Source organism: Mustela nivalis (assembly GCF_964662115.1).
Source record: "Mustela nivalis genome assembly, chromosome: X".
Taxonomy (NCBI): Eukaryota; Metazoa; Chordata; class Mammalia; order Carnivora; family Mustelidae; genus Mustela; species Mustela nivalis.
Window position 1 is genome coordinate 45,730,613 of NC_139040.1, and position 22,036 is coordinate 45,752,648.

The 22,036-nt window shown below is 37.2% G+C and overlaps 1 protein-coding gene across 1 annotated transcript in view; it reads right to left on the bottom strand.

The window, feature by feature from the left end:
- CENPI (centromere protein I) overlaps positions 1–22,036 on the bottom strand; it is an 80,229-nt gene that overhangs the window by 30,185 nt on the left and 28,008 nt on the right. Inside the window, exons 8-18 of the mRNA XM_082718495.1 lie at positions 19,385–19,474; positions 18,708–18,836; positions 18,317–18,484; positions 18,051–18,171; positions 16,470–16,561; positions 14,064–14,181; positions 13,913–13,977; positions 8,034–8,128; positions 2,527–2,662; positions 1,496–1,620; positions 23–71 (exon numbers count right to left, since the gene is read on the bottom strand). Coding sequence (XP_082574621.1) covers positions 23–71; positions 1,496–1,620; positions 2,527–2,662; positions 8,034–8,128; positions 13,913–13,977; positions 14,064–14,181; positions 16,470–16,561; positions 18,051–18,171; positions 18,317–18,484; positions 18,708–18,836; positions 19,385–19,474 — 1,188 coding nt within the window. The remainder of the gene's footprint in view (positions 1–22; positions 72–1,495; positions 1,621–2,526; positions 2,663–8,033; positions 8,129–13,912; positions 13,978–14,063; positions 14,182–16,469; positions 16,562–18,050; positions 18,172–18,316; positions 18,485–18,707; positions 18,837–19,384; positions 19,475–22,036) is intronic.

The window sequence follows — 22,036 nt, forward strand, 5'->3', positions numbered from 1 at the left end:
ACAGAGCTTTAATCATCCATACCTTTTGTACCAACTCATTTTTCTTGGCAGCTGTCAAATTGTTACGATACCTAATAGGGAGAACAGAATGAAATTCTGAACTTTAAATGTTTTTGAAATGTAAACATATAACAAAAGTGTACATTTTAAATGTAAATATATGCAGATGTACACATACACAAATACCCAGCTGTCTAGTTAAGGATTTTATTCTTCTGTGCTACACTCTTCTCAAAGAATAAAAATTAATAGAGACTCAAACATTGAGTTATATATTTAAGATATGCACTTGACTGCATGTAAATTATGCATGAATAAAAAATAAAAAACAATGAAGAAAATGCTTTTAATGTTTCATTATAAAAAAATTAATAGAGACTCAATACCAGAAACTGATGGGGCACCTGGGTAGCTGAGTAAATTAAGCAACTGACTTCAGCTCAGGTCATGATCTCAGGGTCCTGGAATGGAGCACTGTCTAGGGCTCCCCACTCAAGGGGAAGTCAGCTTCTCCCTTTTCCTCTGTCCCTCCCCCTCCCCCCATTCATTCTTTTTATGTCTCTCTCTCTCTCAAATAAATAAATAAAATCTTTTTTTAAAAAAGAGCAGTCACTGATTTAAAACATGTTTTCTTAATGTTAAAAAAAGGTACAGTAGAAAGGATAAAGGAGAAACTTATAATTTTTTTTTCTTGCCTAGGAACTATTACTTAATTAGTTTACAAAATTCTAACCTTGGCATATTCCTACAAGTTTTGCCAAAAGGGTCTACAACACTTGTGGACTAAAAAGTGTAATTTAAGCCTATAAATGAAAGAACTATAGGGGATTAGAAATAATACTTAGTTTCATATAATTGGCAATAAAATAGTTTCCCCAATCTCCCAAAAAATGTTTGTTTTATCAGAGAAACTACATAGACCCAAATCGGTTGTCAGTAAATGACTAATTTTTCTTTAAGACACAGCAATGAGAATGAAAAATGCTGAGTGCACCACTACCATTGCACAAAAAATTCTTTAACTATGAATATTTAATTTTTAAAAATGAGTGTTAGCTGATATACAATGTTACATTAATTTCAAGTGTACAACACAGTGATTTGAGAAGTCTATACACTATGCTATGCTCACCACTCACTGTAGCTATCATCTGTTACCATACAATGTTATTATAATATCACTGACTATATTCCCTTTGCTGTGCCTTTTATTCCCATTAACTATCAATTTTTAAAATCCATATCCCCCACAGTGACACCTCAAAAACACAGTTAAAATAGACCCTTTTGGAAGGTCATTACCAAAAGAAAGACATGTTTCCTATTTCCATAGATTCTGGCAGAAAATGGAAATAGTTTTATTGTATTTAATATTTTATTACATCTTATATAAAGCTTATTATAGTGTATTTATAAATTATAATTTATTGTACAGTTGAAAAACAAAGACAGAAGTATGATGTGTTCATTTAAAAACACAAGAAATGCTTTGTACCTGTGCATGATATAACATAGCTGATTCAGGATACTGGAATCTAGGCTGAGGAGAGCAGAATAGAAGATCCCCGGAGGAAACAACACCACTAATGGAAGGTTGTAATTTATATATATGTCACACACCTTTTGGAAAGAATGATAACATCAGGATATAGATTATTCCCCAGAACTCCTGAACCAAGTTCACCCAAAGCAGCAATAGAGAATAAGCAATAATAGAACACTAGATTTGGGCCTCACTGATTCATAATATAATTCATAATAGAATATAATTCATAAAGTAGGGAGCCATAAGCCTACTTAAAAATATACCTCACTAAACATCACACTTGCCGTAGAGGATTATTTCTACAAGGTCATTACTAAAATATCCCATTTTTTTCTGGGAAGAGATCTTTGAATTGGGAAGAAAGAGGAAGGGAGAGCTTCTTTCACCTAAGTCCCATTAATACTGATTTGTCATATTAGTTAGCTGTCAAGCTAGAAAACAAAGGAGCATACTTCTACATAAATATCTAACACAAAACAATCAGTACAGGGAGGAAGCCAGGAAAACTGGATTAGTGGGTACTTCTAGGATAATAGTTCTCTTTACATCAAATACTATAAAAAATTGAAGAAGACCAGAATTATAGGTACTATGAGAAATAAGGCAGTTGAAAGGTGGAAGTGGAGAGCTGAAGAAACAACAGGGTATTTTTGTGTTTTTGCCAGGGGTCTGGGATGTACAATGAATTAGCAAAAAGTGATGCTAAGAGACAGACTTCTGTCTAGGGTCTGCATTCTTCTGGGGAATGTCTATTAAAGCAGTACCTGAACTCTTCACAAAAAGCACTTGTTTCTCCACTTAATGAAAGTCAGTTATTCAGGTGAGAATATGATCATTAATTTCAAAATAAGTAGCTTATTTTAACTATGCTAATAAGGTCAAAACCCAACTATGAGTCATATATAAAATTTAAATAATAGAGCAGTAATGCAGACCACCATCACAAAAATCTAAATAGAAAAAAATGGGATGTGTACTACCTTCTCATAGAAATCCAAAATAAAGTGCAGTAAGAAAGTACTGTTGTTTTCCAAGCGCATTGCAGTAATAGACAGCTGCCCCACGTAGTGAATCAGTTCAGACACAGAGTTCATAGATCCACCTAAAGTTGTCTCTCTGAAATAAGAAATCATGACATTCAGATCCATATTAGCAAATGTTTTCACAATTTCCAAGCTAGAGGTAAATAACACATAGCAAAAAATTGTTAAGGATTTCAGAAAACAATCAGTGCTCCAATGTATAATTGACTTTTTTAAAAACCACAGTGATCAACCATAAAACTACAGAGCCCTCCAGGGGATCATTAAGATCTACTCACAGAACATCTTCAGCAACCATTCTACTAAATACCAGAGAAATAAAGTATTAAGCTCCACAAAGACTTTTGATAATATTCCCTATGTCCAGAAACCACAGCATTTAGCAAATTAGTTTCTAAGTATACAAATCAAGACCCAACTTTAGCTGAATTCCTGAGCTGAAATGCTATTAAAAATATTTTCACTTTAACTGGAATTCAATTCAATCCAAAAACTGAATTAGAAAAATTTTTGGCATCTTTCTATCTTCCACTAAAAACCAAATGTAGATACGTCATATTCTTCCCAAACCAATGAACTGTGTGTCTTTAAATTATACCTGGGTATAACTGGTTCAATTTATCCATCTACTCACCCCTGTCCTTCAATCTACTGTTGAGTGGATTAGGAAAAGATCTAGAAATGTGATTTCACAGCTTTATCCTCTGATCTAGGTAGCCAACAATGGTTATGCACAAGAAATAAAGAACATCATATAGTCTTAGAGCCAGAGAAATGATGACTCTACCACTACCCACTACTGTAATGGCTCAGTGCCAGAGTGAGCAGGAAAGATTAGGAGACCATTCACATAGGTGGGCATCCATATACTCAGCTGGCCATTTGAAAACTATATTTTAACTATGATTTTTGGTAGCACCTGGCAAATGTGTCTAAAATAACTTGAACAATGATGACTGCTCAGAACAGCTTCCTTTGAAGTCTTTCTCTACAGGACACCAGAGGCATTTTGGATGAAACAATTCCCTATTCAGGATTGCCTCCTACTCTCACCACCCACAGTAGTACATTTACCATCCTTGGCTCCCACCTACTAAATACTGGTATCACACTCTTCCCATTCACTGTACCAACCAAAAATGCCCAATGAAGGACCACTTCTGAGAATGGTTTCCTACCCTACATTATACGACTACAATTCACTCCCTTTGACAGTCATGTGGCATATGGTCATGAGAGGGACATGGCATTACATCAATATGTCCAAAATAAAAGAAGTTACTGAGAACCTAAGAACTGTATTATAGATAGCAGCTCTTTCTGCCCACTGGTCCTGTCCCTGCGCTTTAATAAAACCACCATTTTACACCCAAAAAACCCCCCTGTATTATATAATGCCAAATGGTATTATGACATTAAAGTTATCTACATTTATGCCCATTTGTTTAAGAATTTTAGAAAACAAAGCTCCTTTTATGTTTTTTAAATATTTTTTTCAAATTTATTTATTTGAGAGAGAGAATGAGAGAGAGAGAAAGCATGAGCAGGGTGAGGGTCAGAGGAAGAAGCAGACTCCCTGTTGAGCGGGGAGACCAATGCAGGACTTGATCCTGGGACTACTAGATCATAACCCAAGCCGAAGGCAGACGCTCAACTGACTGAACCACCCAAGTGCCTAACAAAGCTCCTTTTAAAATGCCCTGCCATGATGTAATAAGCACCGGGTATTATATAGGGCTGATAAATCTCTGAACTCTACCTTTGAAACTAATTAACACACTATATGTTAATTGAATTTAAATAAAAATAAATAAATAAATGCCCTCCCAAAATTTATGGCACTAATTTTAAAAGGCTACTAGGAATTTTGGAAATAAAGGAATTGTAAAGTTCCTATATCAGGGTGCCTTAAGACTCACATTGTAAATTTCCCAAAGATTATAAACTCAAACATACTCTTCTTAATAGAACTGAGATGTTTGAAGAGGCTAAACATTTAAATTAATTTATGATCATGGTTCTCAAACTTTAGCTAGCACCAAAATCATGAGAGCATTTGTTAAAACATAGATTACTAAGTCCTACCTCCAAAGTTTATTTCAGTAGGTCTAGGTTAAGGCCTGAGACTTTGTGTCTCTAACAAGTTCCCAGTGATGCTGATGCTACTGGTCCAGGGACCAGACTTTGAGAAGCACAGCCTTACAAGATGCTCTTAACACTCATAACGCTCCATTTCCTTCTAAAAGTAAAAGATGTACAAGGTATACAGACACACTGCAAAAATGAGTATGAAGAACTTAAAACAATTTTCAGGCAACTCCCAAGAAGCTTCTATTCACCATGCTCATCTCAAAGTAAAAGATCACTATGGGGGTAAGAACATAGAAAAAAGTAGGGGCTAATCTTGGGGCACCTGGGTGGCTCAGTGGGTTAAAGCCTCTGCCTTCGGCTCAGGTCATGATCCCAGGGTCTTGGGATCGAGTCCCACAGCAGGCTCTCTGCTCAGCAGGGAACCTGCTTCCTCCTCTCTCTCTGCCTACTTGTGATCTCTCTTTGTCAAATAAATAAATAAATAAAAATCTTAAAAAAAAAAAAAAGAAAAGTAGGAGCTAATCTAGCCAAGCTAACCACTAACTACATGCAACTGAAGCTGAGGGCTCCTTATACTTTGTATAAGGAAGTTTATGTAAGATTATGTATAAATAAGATTAAGATTATGACTGATAATATAGGGAATTTGAATGTTGATTAGATATTTAAAGATATTAAGAACTATTTATTTTTTATACATCAGAGAAAGACAAATACCATATTATGTCACCTATATGTGGAAAAACAAATGAATAAAGAAACAAAAAAACGAACAGACTCATAAATACAGAGAACTAATGGCTGCCAGAAGAGATGGAGGTGGTGGGGGCAGGGGGAGACAAAACAGGTGAAGGAGATTAAGAGATATAATAACTTCTAGTTATAAAATACGTCACAGGGTTGAAAAGAACAGCATTGGGAATATAGTCAATAATATAGCAATAACTTTGGTGACAGATGGCAACTATACTTAGCATGGTTAGTACTGTGTAGTATATAGAATTGTCAAATCACCATGTTGTACACTAATATAATATTGCATGTCAACTGTATTTCAATTAAAAATATTTTTAGGTGGGCGCCTGGGTGGTTCAGTGGGTTAAGCCTCTGCCTTTGGCTCAGGTCATGATCTCAGGGTCCTGGGATTGAGTCCCGCATCGGGCTCTCTGCTCAGCAGGAAGCCTCCATCTCCCTCTCTCTCTGCCTGCCTCTCTGCTTAATAAATAAATAAAATCTTTTAAAAAATGTTTTTAGGGCACCTGGGTGGCTCAGTTGGTTAAGTGTCTGACTTTAATTCGGATCGTAATCCTAGGGTCCTGGGATCAAGCCCCATATTGGGCTCCCTGCTTGGCGGGGAGTCTGCTTCTCCCTCTTCCTCTGCTTCTCCCCCTGCTTGTACTTTTACTCATTCTCTCTCACCCAAATAAATAAATAAATAAAATATTTTAAAAAATTAGAACTTTTTTGGGCGCCTGGGTGGCTCAGTGGGTTGAGCCGCTGCCTTCGGCTCAGGTCACGATCTTGGGGTCCTAGGATCGAGTCCTGCATCGGGCTCTCTGCTCAGCGGGGAGCCTGCTTCCTCCTCTCTCTCTGCCTACTTGTGATCTCTCTCTGTCAAATAAATAAATAAAATCTTTAAAAAAAATTAGAACTTTTTTAAAATGATGATAAAATAAAGCTATTAATTCTTTAGGTGTTATACTGGTTATCATTTTTCAACAGCTGAAATGATGTCTGAGTTTTTCTTTTTGCTTAAGAAAATCTAGAACAGGGCGCCTGGATGGCTTAGTAGGTTAAACAGCTGCCTTCAGCTCAGGTCATGATCCCAGAGTCCTGGGATCGAGTCCCATATCAGGCTCCCAGCTCCATGGGGAGTCTGTTTCTCCCTCTGACCTTCTCCCCTCTCATGCTCTCTCACTCTCTCTCTCTCAAATAAATAAAATCTTAAAAAAAGGTTTAAGAAAATCTAGAACAATGAATCTCGAAACACTACGTCAAAAACTAATGACGTATGGTGACTAAAATAACACAATAAAAAAAAGATATGCTGCAAAAAGAAAGAAAGAAAGAAAAAAATCTGGAACAGAGGAAGAAGAAAGTGAGGAGTGTTAGAAATTTTTAAAAAATTAGGGGTGCCTGGGTGGCTCAGTCAGATAAGCATCTGATTTCAGCTCAGGTCATTATCTCGGGGTCCTGGGATCAGGACCCATGTCAGGCTCCCTGCTCAGTGGAGAGTCTGATTGGCCCTCCCCCAGCTTGTGTGTGTGTGCATTCTCTCGCTCTCTCTCAAATAAATAAATATATAAAACCTTTAAAAAAATTAATCATGACCTGGTAACTGTTAAGTTGGATGATGCACATATAGGGGTAACACTGTATCATTTTCTATACTTTTTTTAAAAAGATTTTATTTGGGGGCACCTGGGTGGCTCAGTTGGTTAAGTGTCTGCCTTCCACTCAGGTCACAATCCCAGGGTCCTGGAATCAAGTCCCACATTGGGCTCCCTGCTAGGTGGGAAGTCTGCTTTTCCCTCTCACCACCCACATCCCCCCGCTTACTCTCTCTCGCTCTCACAAAAATAAATAAAATCCTTTAAAAAATAAAATAAAAGATGTATTTATTTTAGAAAGGGGGTAGGGGCAGAGAGGGAGGAGGAGCAGAGAGGGAGAGAGGCAGAGGGAGGGGCAGAGAAGGAAAGAATCCCACTATTTCCTACACTTTTGATTATGTTTGCAGTTTTCTACAATAGAGGATTTTTAAAAATAAATGTTAAAGAATAATGTGGCTGCTAATATAGGGGAAACCGAGGATTTTAGTAGAAAGAGTCGAAACACACCTTTAATATTAATCAACATAATGGAAATCTGGGGCTCTTTATTCCAAAGTGAAAATACTATACATAATCAAGCAATTAACTGATTAATGTATATAATGAAAAGACATCAAAGAAACAACAACAACAAAAAAACCCCAAAACTGTACTGCAAAATTACAGATTTTCCTAGCCATTATCAGACTGATTTTACATATAAGTAAGAACATGTTTTCTAAAGTGAGCTAAACTGAATGGAAGTCAAATATGAAGTTCTAATGTCACCTCTCCAATATTTTACTACAATAACTCTTGCAAGTCACTTAAGAGGCTTAAGGGTTGTTTACTGATTTACAGAACTGAACTTGTGGAATTACCCTTCCTCACAGGATTGTAGGAAAAAGAGCGAAAAGTTACAAAAAAGTTTTTTTTAGAAAACTATGATTAAGCATTTACAATAAGGTCTCATGACACACTATTAAACTCTACATGCAAACATTTTTGTACAGATAGTTTCTTGTGGAGTGTTGTAAGACTCACAGAGGACTGTTCATCACAGGTTTCATGTGGATATCTGCAGAAAGCCACAACAGCCAATTCTGCAGTAGTTCTTTCAGACACTGGAGAACACTACACTGAGAAGGCAAAAGAAAACAAAAAAAAAATCATTCACAAAATCATTCAGACACACTTTAGTGTTGAGAACTAACAAATTAAACCAGAGGCTTAAAGATGGAAGGGACCATGGGGATGATTGCATCCAGCTATTGCATCTTGCATCAGAGCCCAATAGCTACTACTCCAGCCTGATCAGTCTCCAAGAGATAGATGAATACGAGTACAAGTTTACTGCTGTTTTCACTACAAGACTGCCCCCAGCTTATCAGCCCAGGAACAGACTCTTGTTTCTCTAAATTACATTCATTTATAATATATATCACATCTTCAAATACAGTATCACCCACTACTTACTATCAACCCTCAGAGATCCTTTGAAGTTGCTATGGAAATGAGCTGCCTATCCTTTTCACCCTGTGTCACAACTATAATTTACTCCCTTTTTGATAGTCAAAAAATTTATCTTACCTTCTGTAACTGGAAAACAAACAATTCTAGTCTTTCCTTTCTCAGGCTTTGCCTTGATTTCTCAGGGCCTCATTTACATAGAAACACAGTCTTAACAGTAATGTGCTCAGAGCATTCATGAGGATAAATCTATAAATTTGAAAGCTCTCCACATCATCCCAAAACCTAATACAGGAAACCTTTATTACATATCCTTAACAAATACTGGCCTAGATGCTATCTGAGTATCTCCAGTGATAGGATGCTCACTTCACAGAACAGTTCAATTAATACTTTTTAAAGAAATTGACACCTTGAATTTAATCCACCAATTATTTGAAATGACGCACAAAATCTTAGTCATTGTCCTCCAGGCAAAATATCCCTGCTTCCTTTACTATACCAAACTAGAAATCATAAAAGTCATCTTGTGTCCTTCATGCTTTTCTTCGTCTCCAAATCCTATCATTTTTCTTTCTTTTCAAAATGTCCAATTTTTCCGTCTCCAATCCCACCGTAACTACCCCTGCCCTGGCCTTCACATCTCTGAGATTACTTTGTCCTCCTAGTCAGTCTTCTTTACTCTAGTCTCGTCTTCCAAACCCCAATTCTCTCTCCATGGCTGCCAGACCCTTGTTATTTAAGTACTCTACCCATTATATCCATCTGCCCTCAAAGAACTGTGTATGGCAAAGGAATACCAGCATGTAACAAGGTCATGAAAAATATTCAAACTCTCTCCTTTCATCTAGTAACTTCATTCCTGGAAATGTATGCCAAAAGAATGAAGAAATCTGTATTATGAAGATGATCAACATAGTTATCTACTCCTACAAAGAAACAAATTAGAAATAATTATAGAAAAAAATTCACTGTGGTATAACATCTATGGACCATGAATAGATTTGACTATATTTAACAAATCTTGTATCCTGGTTTTTAAATTTACTTTTTTTTCAGTATTTCATTTATTTATTTGCCAGAGAGAGAAGGAAAGCACAAGCAGGAAGAGCAGCAGGCAGAGAGAGAGGCAAACACGCTGCTGAGCAAGGAGCCCAATATGGGACTCAATCCTAGGACCCCAAGATCATGACCTGAGCCAAAGGCAGACGATTAACTGACTAAGATACCCAGGCATCCCAGTTTTTAAATTTATGTACACTCTTTTTGTAATTATACAGGAGATATAAATCAATGTGGACAGAAATGAGAAAATTAATATGCCACAATGAAAATAGCATTGTTACAGTAGATTTGTAGAATTTTCTCATTCATAATTCTTCAGTGAGAAAAGTTGTTTGCTGATAGACACAACCAGCTAAGCACAAACAAAAGCACTGAAAATGTTTTAATAGACTTTTAAAAATATTATTTATTTGTTATATTAAGCTAAATAATCAAGTTATACAACAGCTAAAATAATAGTAAGTCATTAAAAATCCTCATAAACTATACTCTGGTTCCTCTTCAGATCATATAAATCTTTTACCTTTTAAAATCCTCATAAACTGGGCCAACTGGGTGGCTCATTCAGTTGAGTGTCTGACTCTTGATTTCAGCTCAGGTCACGATCTCAGTCAGGGTGCGATAGAGCCCCACATCAGGCTCTGCCCACAGCGTGGAGTCTGCTAAGACTCTCTCCCCCTCTTCCTCTGCTCCTCCCCCCATATGATTTTAAAACAATAATAATAATAATAGCCTCATAAACTAACTGAGTCTCTAGCTCATTCTACTACCATGTCACACTGCTGATATCCTTAGCCACCTACCAAAATGAAAGCCCCTTTCATCACTTATCCTTTCTTATACTCTGTACTTCTCTGTGCTTCTTCCACCCTTTCATCCTTCTTTCCCCCTTCTCATCCTTCCCAATTCTTTCTGGGCTACAAGGATGGTTCAACATTCGCAAATCAATCAATGTGATAGAACAAATTAATAAGAGAAGAGTGAAGAACCACATGGTCCTCTCAATTGATGCAGAAAAGTATTGGACAAAATCCAGCATCCATTCCTGATTAAAACGCTTCAAATTATAGGGATAGAGGGAACATTCCTGAACTTCATAAAATCTATCTATGAAAGACCCACAGCAAATATCATCCTCAATGGGAAAAAGCTTGCAGCCTTGCCATTGAGATCAGGAACATGACAAGGATACCCACTCTCACCACTCTTGTTCAACATAGTATTAGAAGTCCTAGCAATCAGACAACAAAGAGAAATAAAAGGTATCCAAACTGGCAATGAAGAAGTCAAACTCTTTCTCTTCGCAGATGACACGATTCTTTATATGGAAAATCCACAAGACTCCACCTCCAAACTACTAGAACTCATACAGCAATTCAGCAATGTGGCAGGATACAAAGTCAATGTACAGAAATCAGTGGCTTTCTTATACACTAACAATGAAAATACAGAAAGGGAAATTAGAGAATCGATTCCATTTACTATAGCACCAAGAACCATAAGATACCTGGGAATAAACCTAACCAAAGAGGTAAAGGAACTGTACTCGAGGAACTACAGAACACTCATGAAAGAAATTGATGAAGACACAAAAAGATGGAAGACCATTCCATGCTCTTGGATCGGAAGAATAAACATTGTTAAAATGTCTATACTGCCTAGAGCAATCTATACTTTTAATGCCATTCCGATCAAAATACCACTGGTATTTTTCAAAGAGCTGGAGCAAATAATCCAAAAATTTGTATGGAATCAGAAGAGACCCCGAATCGCTAAGGAAATGTTGAAAAACAAAAATAAAAAACTGGGGGCATCACGTTACCTGATTTCAAGCTTTACTACAAAGCTGTGATCACCCAGACAGCCTGGTATTGGCATAAAAACAGACACATAGACCAGTGGAACAGAGTAGAGAGCCCAGATATGGACCCTCAACTCTATGGGCAAATAGTCTTCAACAAAACAGGAAAAAATATACAGTGGAAAAGACAGTCTCTTCAATAAATGGTGCTGGGAAAACTGGACAGCTACATGTAGAAGAATGAAACTCAACCATTCTCTTACACCATACACAAAGATAAACTCAAAATGGATAAAAGACCTCAATGTGAAACAAGAATCCATCAGAATCCTACAGGAGAACATAGGCAATAACCTCTTTGATAACAGCCACAGCAACTTCTTTTAAGATGTCTCCAAAGGCAAAGGAAACAAAAGTGAAAATGAACTTTTGGGAATTCATCAAGATCAAAAGCTTCTGCACAGCAAAGGAAACAGTCAAGAACACAAAGAGGCAACCCACGGAATGGGAGAAGATATTTGCAAATGACAGTACAGACAAAAGGTTGATATCCAGGATCTATAAAGAACTCCTCAAACTCAAAACACACAAAACAGACAATCATAAAAAAAAAAATGGGCAGAAGATATGAACAGACACTTCTCCAATGAAGACATACAAATGGCTATCAGACACATGAAAAAATGTTCATCGTCAATTACATTTTCCAGAACTTCTATTCCATGGTAATCTAAACCTATAGCTTCAATATTCTTCAAAGTATGCTTTCTGTCTTATTATAGTCATATCCTGGCTCTCCCTCAACATCCAAGGACACTGTTTTCTCTGAATACATTTTCTTATTTCACTTCAACATCTGGAGGTAAGCACTGCCCTTGCTTCCCACTGCTAACATGAGAATATAAGCCTCTTCCTTGAGAAGGTAAATATAAAGTCAGAATGACTCTCCCTTTAAGGAAAAAGAAATCTGGTTCTGCCCCCCACCTTCCATTAAAACTGCTCACAAAGGTAGCACAAAACTTCTGTTTTATCGATTTCAAAAGAAACTTTCTTTGGTCCTCATTTTTCTGGATCTTCCTGGGATATATGGCAACATTATTCCTTCACTACTTCTTGATATCCTATATTCCCTTTTTTTCCTTGGCACTACTGTTCTTCTGGTTCTTTTCATACCTCTTGAGAAGGTTCTTTCACAGACTCATCTTTTTAGCTAAGAATACTGAGTATTCCCGAGTTCTGTCCTTGGCCCACTAACTATTTAATTGCCTCTATCCCTTTTTCTCCTCAGACTCCTGTTCTCAAATATATGTATATGTGTATAAATGTATACATAGTTATTAGGTTATACCATATGAAATTGCCATTGATCAAATATCTTTGACCTATAAAAATGGCAATTTCGGGGGCACCTGGGTGGCTCAGTCAGTTAAGCCACTGCCTTTGGCTCAGGTCATGATACTGGGCTCCTGGGATCAAGCCCCACATGGGGCTCCTTGCTGAGAAGGAAGTCTGCTTCTCTCCTGCCTGCCACTCCCCCTACTTGTGCTTGCCCTCTCCCTCCCTCAACCCCCTGTCAAATAAATAAATACAAATCTTTCAAAAAATGGCAATTTCGTATGGTCTGACCTAATATTTATAGATAAACAGCTCTCTGGTGGAGTAAGAGAAAAGAAAAAAATAACCCAATTGTAAGATAGGAAGAAAATCACAAAAGGCTGCAAAATGAAGTCCCTAAAAATGCATTAGCTTGGAGAAGTGGTATGTACTGTCACATGAATGATGCTATTGGTCAGGTTGTAAGTACAAGTAATATAAATAAACCTCAAATCCAAGTTATTTTAACAGGTAATTAGTAAAGTGCCATTTGAACATGACAAACACTAACCAGGACAAAACATCTTCCTATAAATGTGGCCAACAGTAAGTGGTTTAAGGTGAAAACAACGTTACAAAAGAAACATGGCTTTTATTGTCATTCTTCTGGAATAGGAATAACCATTCTATACAAAATGGTTCTCAAACTAACTTGGGTAAAACTCTTGGAAGCCACAGTGGTCTTTTTGGGGAATACCCCAAAATGGCAACACATTTTAATTTTATCATATAAGGTTGGAACAATGTTATTAGCAGAAAATGAGTATGTAATAAATATACAATATGAATGTCACAGGGGTTTTGTTTTCTTTGGCCATTACTGTATTCCCAGTGTCAAGAAGGGCATCTAGTACATGGTAGGTTCTCAATAAATATCTGTAAAATAAGTCTATCTATAAAAATATCAACCACAACAATCAAAGTAAGGTTAAGCACTTCCCACTTTTTTTTTTATTAACACAAATTTGCCACCTGTCCATTCACTTTGGCATCTGCTACAAGTGAAAATAGTCCAGGAAAATTATATGCAACAAAACCTTTAAAACAGAAAATTCTGTGCATTTACTTTGATCTGAGTAATGCAGTACCTCAAGTCCAGGTCCAAGGGAATCCTGCTGAAAAACCACCACTTCAGTATGGGTTTGGAATCATGTACCACTGGCCATAAAACAGTACTTCCTATTCAATTTAAACAAGACAGTTTTTTTTTTACCTTGAAATAAATGGTTGATGTAAAGAAGAGCTGTGCTAGATGGTCAAAAAGAAGTGGTTTCATCTCTAGGAATTAAAAAAAAAGATTATTCAAGATTCCTTTAATTAATATTACACTGAGTTAAAAGACCCCAAATTTTCATGGTACATACCAGAGAAGCTACTAAAAGGAATCCAGGTCACAAGTTGAAGGAACTGTGATCGACAACAGAAGCCATCCCAGAGAGGAAGGCTCTTGTACAGGAATGTTTCACAGGAATAAAACCCCTCCTATAACAAAAGTCAATAGTAAAAACTCATATGAAACTCCTCAAGGGGCACCTGGATGGCTCAGTCGTTAAGTGTCTGCCTTCCGCTTGGGTCATGATCCCAGGGTCCTGAGATAGAGCTCTGCATCGGGCTCCCTGCTCAGCGGGAAGGCTGTTCTCCCTCCCCCACTCCCCCTGCTTGCGTTCCCTCTCTGGCTCTCTCTCTCTGTCAAATAAATAAATAAAATCTTTAAAAAAAAAAAAAGAAAAGAAACTCCTCGGTCCATAACTACTCTCTAAACAACCAGTTTAGGGGCACCTGGGTGCCTCAGTGGCTTAAGCCTCTGCCTTTGACTCAGGTCATAGTCTCAGGGTCCTGGGATTGAGCCCTGCATCTATCTGGCTCTCTGTTCAGCAGGGAGCCTGCTTCCCCCTCTCTCTGCCTACTTGTGATATCTCTCTCCGTCAAATAAATATATAAAAAGTCTTTTAAAAATTAAAACAAACTGTTTATTCTGTGCTATAGTTGTTTTACTCTTAGACTAAATTTTTTGTCATCAATATAATAAAAGCCTTGGGTTAGGTCCAGAGTTTCTCACAAAAAGGGCCAGATGGTTAACATTTGAATATGTTACCATCTTCATAAACATACTTCTCAAATACCATAAAATAGCAATTGGAAAGAAGGTAAAAAGTCAAGCTATGGAACATTTTTAAAGATAAATAAAATGGTACTACTCTGCAGTATATGCAGTCATGTATACAATGTTTGGACGCCTGGATTGCTCAGTCGGTTAAGCGTCCAGCTCTTGATTTTGGCTCAGGTCATGATCTCAGGGTCGTGGAATCAAGCTCCCATGTCAGGCTCTGTACTCTGTGCGGAGTCTGCTTGTCCCTCTTGCTCTGCTCCTCCCCTCTGCTCACTCACTCTCTCTCAAAGAAATAAATAAAATCCTTTTAAAAACGTATGCAATGTTATAATAGGGTTATAATTTCTTTAGAGGCCATAGACCAAATCCAAACTCTGGGCAGCTCCATCTGAAGGAACACTTGAATGTGTAGACTGCTTATATTTTCACCAAAGATTTAGTTAGGGCTTTCCTTTTTTCTTCCCTGTGTTTCCCTGAGCCTTAAAGAATGGCATGCACCAGGACTCCATCCTAGACTTTCTTTTCATGACATGAATTCTCTAGATAATCTCATCTACAACATAGCTAAAACCACCACCTGTATCATGAGGAGTCCTAAAGCTATATATCTAGCTCAAATCTCATTCCTCAGCTCTAGACTCATTATCTATCTATTGGATACGACCTTTCAGATATCCCATGGGCATCTTTTAAGTCAAATTTCTGAGCCACCTGGGTGGCTCATTCAGTTAATCATCTGACTTCGGCTCACCTCAATGACCCCAAGGTCCTAGGATAGAGCCTGTATTGGGCTCCCTACTCAGCAGTGAGTCTGCTTGTCCCCTACCCCTCCCTCTGCTCATGTTCTCTCTCTCAAATAAATAAAATCTGCAAAAACATAAGTCAAAATTCTTTCCTTCCAAGACTGTTCCTTCTATATCCTCTTTCTTACCAAATGCCAAGCAGGAAACCTAAAAGTCAACCTAAAAGTATCCCTTTATCATCATTACCATAATATACATCCAACTTCCAATTCAATGGTTTCACATCAAATCCTTAAGATTTAGTCATTTATTATGCACCTCTTTTGTACCAGGTACCAAGCTTAACACTTGTACAGGAAGAAAAGTTAGACAAGGTTCCCACTGGCTGGGAACTCATAATATGTGGAAAGACAGATACTGAAAGTGCCATAATACAGGTAAGCACAGTAAACTAAGGAAGCACATAATATAAACATCTAAACCAGACTAGGGCAATGAGTATAGGCTTCTTGATGGTGCTGATAAATGAGCTGCAGCTTAAAGTACAACTAGGGTTACTTACGTACACCAAATAATTAATTGGCTAAAACATTAAAAAATATTGTTGATTATAAGAACACAATTATTAACCCTATGAGGTCTATGTTACCAGCTAATTCAATTAGTTGAATGCATTCAATTACATCTTCAGTTTGTTCTCTTATAGACCTTATTTGCATAAATTAACAAATTATTTCCTCAAACCCAACAGTATAGAGATAAATGTCAATTCAACTCAACTCTATTTATAACGAGCTTTGAACTGAGCAAATAATGTTTACAAATTGTGCCACACACCAACAAAGGGTATTCAGTGGATATCTAAATAAATTTTAGTAAGAGGTGGTGGAGTATATATGAAGAAAGTGGAATCTTACTTGTAAGAAGCACTGTGCCCTGATGATAGTGTCTAAGAAGTTGGTAAATTGTTTTCCATGTTCATAATTATTCATCTTGTACCAAATGCACTCTGGAACAGAAATATTAAACATAAGTATCTGGGTGAATAACAATAAAAACTATACAAATAATTACCACTATTCTAAAGTGACGTGACAAATACAAACAAGTAATTAGTCTTATACACCCTAACCAACTTGCACTACAGACTGTAACACAGGTAGGTGGAAGTCATAGTGAGATGTTTCTCAAGAACTTAATGATATAGGGAAAGCTTACAGTGAAAAAATAAACTAGTAAATCTGATATATAATAAATGTGATTAGCGGGGCGCCTGGATGGCTCAGTTGGTTGAGTGACAGCCTTCAGCTCAGGTCATGATCCTGGAGTCCCAGGATCAACTCCCACATTGGGCTCCCAGCTCATGGGGAGTCTGTTTCTCCCTCTGACCTTCTCCTCACTCATGCTCTCTCTCACTGTCTCTCTCTCAAATAAATAAATAAAAGATTAAAAAAAATAAATGTGATTAGCTTAAGTCACACAGTAGTCCAAAAGACTATACAGGTATGAGTTTTAGTAAGTGGTAATCTAATTATATCATATCCAATCTAAAGAAAAACTGAGCAGGAAAAGGAGAATTAGCCTGGAACGAACTAAAACCAACTTTAAATACTTCAAGACGGGGCACCTGAATGGCTCAGTGGGTTAAGCCTCTGCCTTCAGCTCAGGTCATGATCTCAGGGTCCTGAGATCAAACCCCACATCGGGCTCTCTGCTTGGTAGGGAGCCTGCTTCCCCCTCTCTCTCTGCCTGCTGCTGTGCCTACTTGTAGTCTCTCTCTCTCTATGTCAAATGAATAAATAAAATATTTTTAAAAAATTAAAAATAAATAAGTAAATAAATACTTCAAGAGTCAGGAGTTTCTTACCCAAGAAAGAAACAATCCAGTCAACAGAAATATGATCTCTAGAGAAACTGTCCCCCTTAGAGGAATACAATGAGCAGGCTTTATTTACTACGGCCTGGATGAAAAACTCCCTTATTGCTCTTTCCCTCAATTCTGTAATTAAGAAATCTTCTAATGACTAATTTGGCTCTTATCTATACTGATGGCAAAGAGGAGATACTATTGTTGGCAGACATGAACATTTTGGTCACCAAAAAGAATTCCTTCTATTATAAAATAGTAAGTTGATATTCTGACTTATATATTGGTCTTCTCTGAGTGTGTTTAGCACTAGTCCGATGATTCTGGGGCCTGAACAGTAAGTTTCTAGACATATATAGATGAAGAGGCTTTGGACTGTGATGGTCATTAAAATGGAGACATGCAGTGAGTTTAGGTGGCCATCCAGCAATGTTTCCTTAACAACATACCTCCTTTCTTATTGTCTCCTAAAATTACAAGGAAAGCATACCAGCTCTAAATATATGATTATCAGAGAAATAGCTACAGCATACAAAGCCTCCTCCTATTTAGAATTTCTTACCCTTATAAAAGATATGAATTATTTTGTTCCTTCCTCATTCACCTAATGCTTTTAAGTAATAATTTTTACCTTCTTGTAATGTTTGACTCAACCAGTGATAAAGCCTCAGTAAGATAGACTCATCTTTGACACAGTTAAGATAGTGAAGTAACAGAGAGTTGTTCAACACTGCACCCATCTGAGAAGGCAGCTGCAAAGAGAGATCAGTCAACTGTAAGTATATGAAAAGTAGGTTATAGCAACAAGGAAATCATCAGAAAGCAAATATATAACAAAAATAAAGGGTATGAAAATCAAATGAAAAATGCAGATAAGCACATGGTCCAGTCACATACCTCTAAGCAGTGGATGTTCTGTAAGAGTTGAGGGAAGCTTTTAAGCTGTTCTAGTGGAAACGATTCATTGCTACTGAGATAATCAGAAAGAGTCATCTCTGTTTTCCCACATTCTTTAATGCAGCTACTAGAATTTAGCACTGGTATAACTGAGTAGGAATTCCATTTCTAAAGAAGAAAGACAATAAAACAATCTATCAATAGACTACAAACTAAATGTAAAAGCAATTGTTGAGTTTGTTCAATTAATGAGATCTGAATGTGGTTTGCATAGAATCCTGGGCAGTTGAAATGTATTTAAATATCTATAATCTCTTAAAACATCTGAATGTTTATTGTTTGGATTTAAGAAAAAAAATTGCACAAATCATCTGCACTATTAAATACTTACTCTTTTTAGAGGACGGACTTGACCTGGACCTAACATCAATTTTAGAGGTTCAGGAGGGGGTCCCTGATTCCTTTGCCTCACAGCAAATAGAGCTGCCTTCCACAAATTCTCTGAATTCTTAAAATAGATCTATAAAAAATTGGATTAAAGTCCATGAGTAGGTACCCATAACCCAAAGCAATATAAAATCCCAAACTCTTCATTAACTGAAAGCATATTAATTATGAAACATTTTGCAGCCATGCAAATCCATTTAGGTTTTTTTCTGATCAAGAATCTATTAAATACATCAAATAGAATCAAAACAAAGTGCCAATCCCTAAAAAAAAACTTTCCAGAAACAGTGCTGCAATACTAGATCTTTTTTTTTTAAAGATTTTATTTATTTATTTGTCAGAGAGATAGAAAGAATACAAGCAAGGGAATGGCAAGCAGAGGGAGAAGCAGGCTCCCTCCCTGCCAAGCAGGAAGCCCGACATGGGACTCGATCCCAGGACTCTGGGATTATGACCTGAGCCAAAGGCAGATGCTTAACCGAATGAGACACCCAGGTATCCCTGCAATACTAGATCTTAAAACAGTATGCTGTAAACATTTCAGTTCAAATCTGCAAATTGACTTAATCAAAAATAACACATTTCAATCTCAATATGACTTACCACTCCTTAATCCCTTACCTTCTTCCTTGCAGGCAAAGATACAGAAATCAACGTAGGAGCAAAGAACTTATACAACGACAACAAAGCCTGGAGGTGAGGCTGCATTCCCTGAAATGAAATAGGAAAATTGAAAATTTTCAATTTTCAACCCTATGGCATAAGGAAAAAAAGTAATGATAAAGTAAACATATTAAGTGTATATTCAGACCCTAATTTTACTATGTGATATGGTATAGGAAGATGATATAGAAAATCAAAGAATAGGGGTGCCTGGGTGACTCAGTCATTAAGTATCTGCCTTTGGCTCAGGTCATGATCTCAGGGTCCTGGAATTGAGACCTGCATCAGGCTCCCTACTCAGTGGGAAGCCTGCTTCTCCCTCTCCCACTCCCCCTGCTTATGTTCCCTCTCTCACAGTGTCTCTCTCTGTTGAATAAATAAATAAAATCTTTTTTAAAAAAAGAAATCAAAGAGTAAATAACCAGACATTTAAATCAACGATCATAAAACTACCCTCACCAGCCTGTGGACTTCTCTTTTATGACCTTTTCTCCTACTTCTTATATTTTCTCTCTCCTCTGTCCATGCCTTAGGTCTACCACTTATACTGCCAGCATGGCTTACTTTCACTGGTAGCATACTCAGGACTCAAAGTTGATTCATTCTTGATTTAGACAGAAAGGTGGCAAGACAAAAAGGAAGCCAAGAAAACAGGGCAAAAGAAATATTCAAATCTTATTATCATAGTTCCTGGAAAATTAACTAGGAAATCCAACAACTGCAGTGGTCAAGCACCTTGATAGAACTAAAACAAGTCTTAATATAAACATTAATATTATAATGACAGAAGTCATTACTGCTGGATACCTGTGTTAGATATATCTGGCTATCCAGAGAAAGCATACCACTAAAATGAATTCCAAGAAAATAACCAAACTTCTTTTATTATATTACAATTTTGTTGAATCAAATACTGTTCAAAACAAGGAAGGCAGAAATGGGGCTTAGAAATACAGTATTCTTATTTTTATAACAGCTTCTTTTTAAAGATTTTATTCATTTATTTGTTGTTTGTTTTTTTTTTAAAGATTTTATTTTTATTTATTTATTTGACAGAGAGAAATCACAAGTAGATGGAGAGGCAGTCAGAGAGAGAGAGAGAGGGAAGCAGGCTCCCTGCCGAGCAGAGAGCCCGATGCGGGACTCGATCCCAGGACCCCGAGATCATGACCTGAGCCGAAGGCAGCGGCTTAACCCACTGAGCCACCCAGGCGCCCCTTATTCATTTATTTGACAGAGATCACAAGTAGGCAGACAGGCAGGCAGCAAGAGAGAGGGAAGCAGTCTCCCTGCTGAGCAGACAGCCCGATGTGGGGCTCGATCCCAGGACCCTGGGATCATGACCTGAGCCGAAAGCAGAGGCTTTAACTCACTGAGCCACCCAGGCGCCCCATAACAGCTTCTTGAAATTAAATTTGTTATAACAAAACCAAATTAATCCAGTTTATCTATGCTGAAATACCTATATATACTCACTGTCAATTAGTATCAGTGTTTGTTTTGACTTGGAACATTTTTTGATAGAGCAAATATTTAGTAGAGGAAAGACCTTTAGCATTTATTGTCTAGTTAAATGAACGTATCTTAGTTGTTAAAAAGTTAACATTCTCTGCTTTTTAACTCACTGAGCCACCCAGGCGCCCCATAACAGCTTCTTGAAATTAAATTTGTTATAACAAAACCAAATTAATCCAGTTTATCTATGCTGAAATACCTATATATACTCACTGTCAATTAGTATCAGTGTTTGTTTTGACTTGGAACATTTTTTGATAGAGCAAATATTTAGTAGAGGAAAGACCTTTAGCATTTATTGTCTAGTTAAATGAACGTATCTTAGTTGTTAAAAAGTTAACATTCTCTGCTTTTTAAAAAATAATTCCAGTTAAACATGGCATATTGAACATATGGATTTAACTCTGGGTCCTCCCAAAGCCCTAGTGAAAACTAAGGGAATGAAAAAGGCATAAAGCACACATTCAAAGAGAACAAGAGAGACACAACAGCAAATGAAAAGATCCCTAAATGGTTTTAGAGCCTAGAATGAAAAGAAAATGGACAAAGAGTTGTGAATTTAGCAAAACAGAGAAAACAAAACCTAAAGTAGCAACAGAAAAAGGCTCAAAAGCAGCAGATTCAGGTTTGAGAACTCTCAAAAAGGCTCAGGAATTTGAGGGACCAGATACCTCTGAAAAGTGGAAGTAGCAGAAGTACAAGAGAAGCAGAAAACAGGACTGGTTGAAAACCTAAGTAAGAAATACAGCCCCAAATTCCTTCCTCACCCCCTTTCACTGCTTACATCCCATGGGGCTAGTAGTGAAGTTTATAACCTATGATGGTAAATTTTATATGTCAACCTGGCTGGGTCCCAGAGTGCCCAGATATTTAGTCAAACATTATTTGGGGTGCTCCTGTGAGAGTGTTTTACATGAGATTAACACTTAAATTGATGGACTTTGAGTAGACTGCCCTTCATAATGTGGGTGGCCCTCATTCAATCAGTTGAAAGCCCTTATAGAACAAAAACACCAGCCTCCCCCAAGCAAGAAAGAATTCTCCAGCAGCCTACTTAAAAGAATCTGTAACACCAGCTCTTTCTGGTTCTACAGC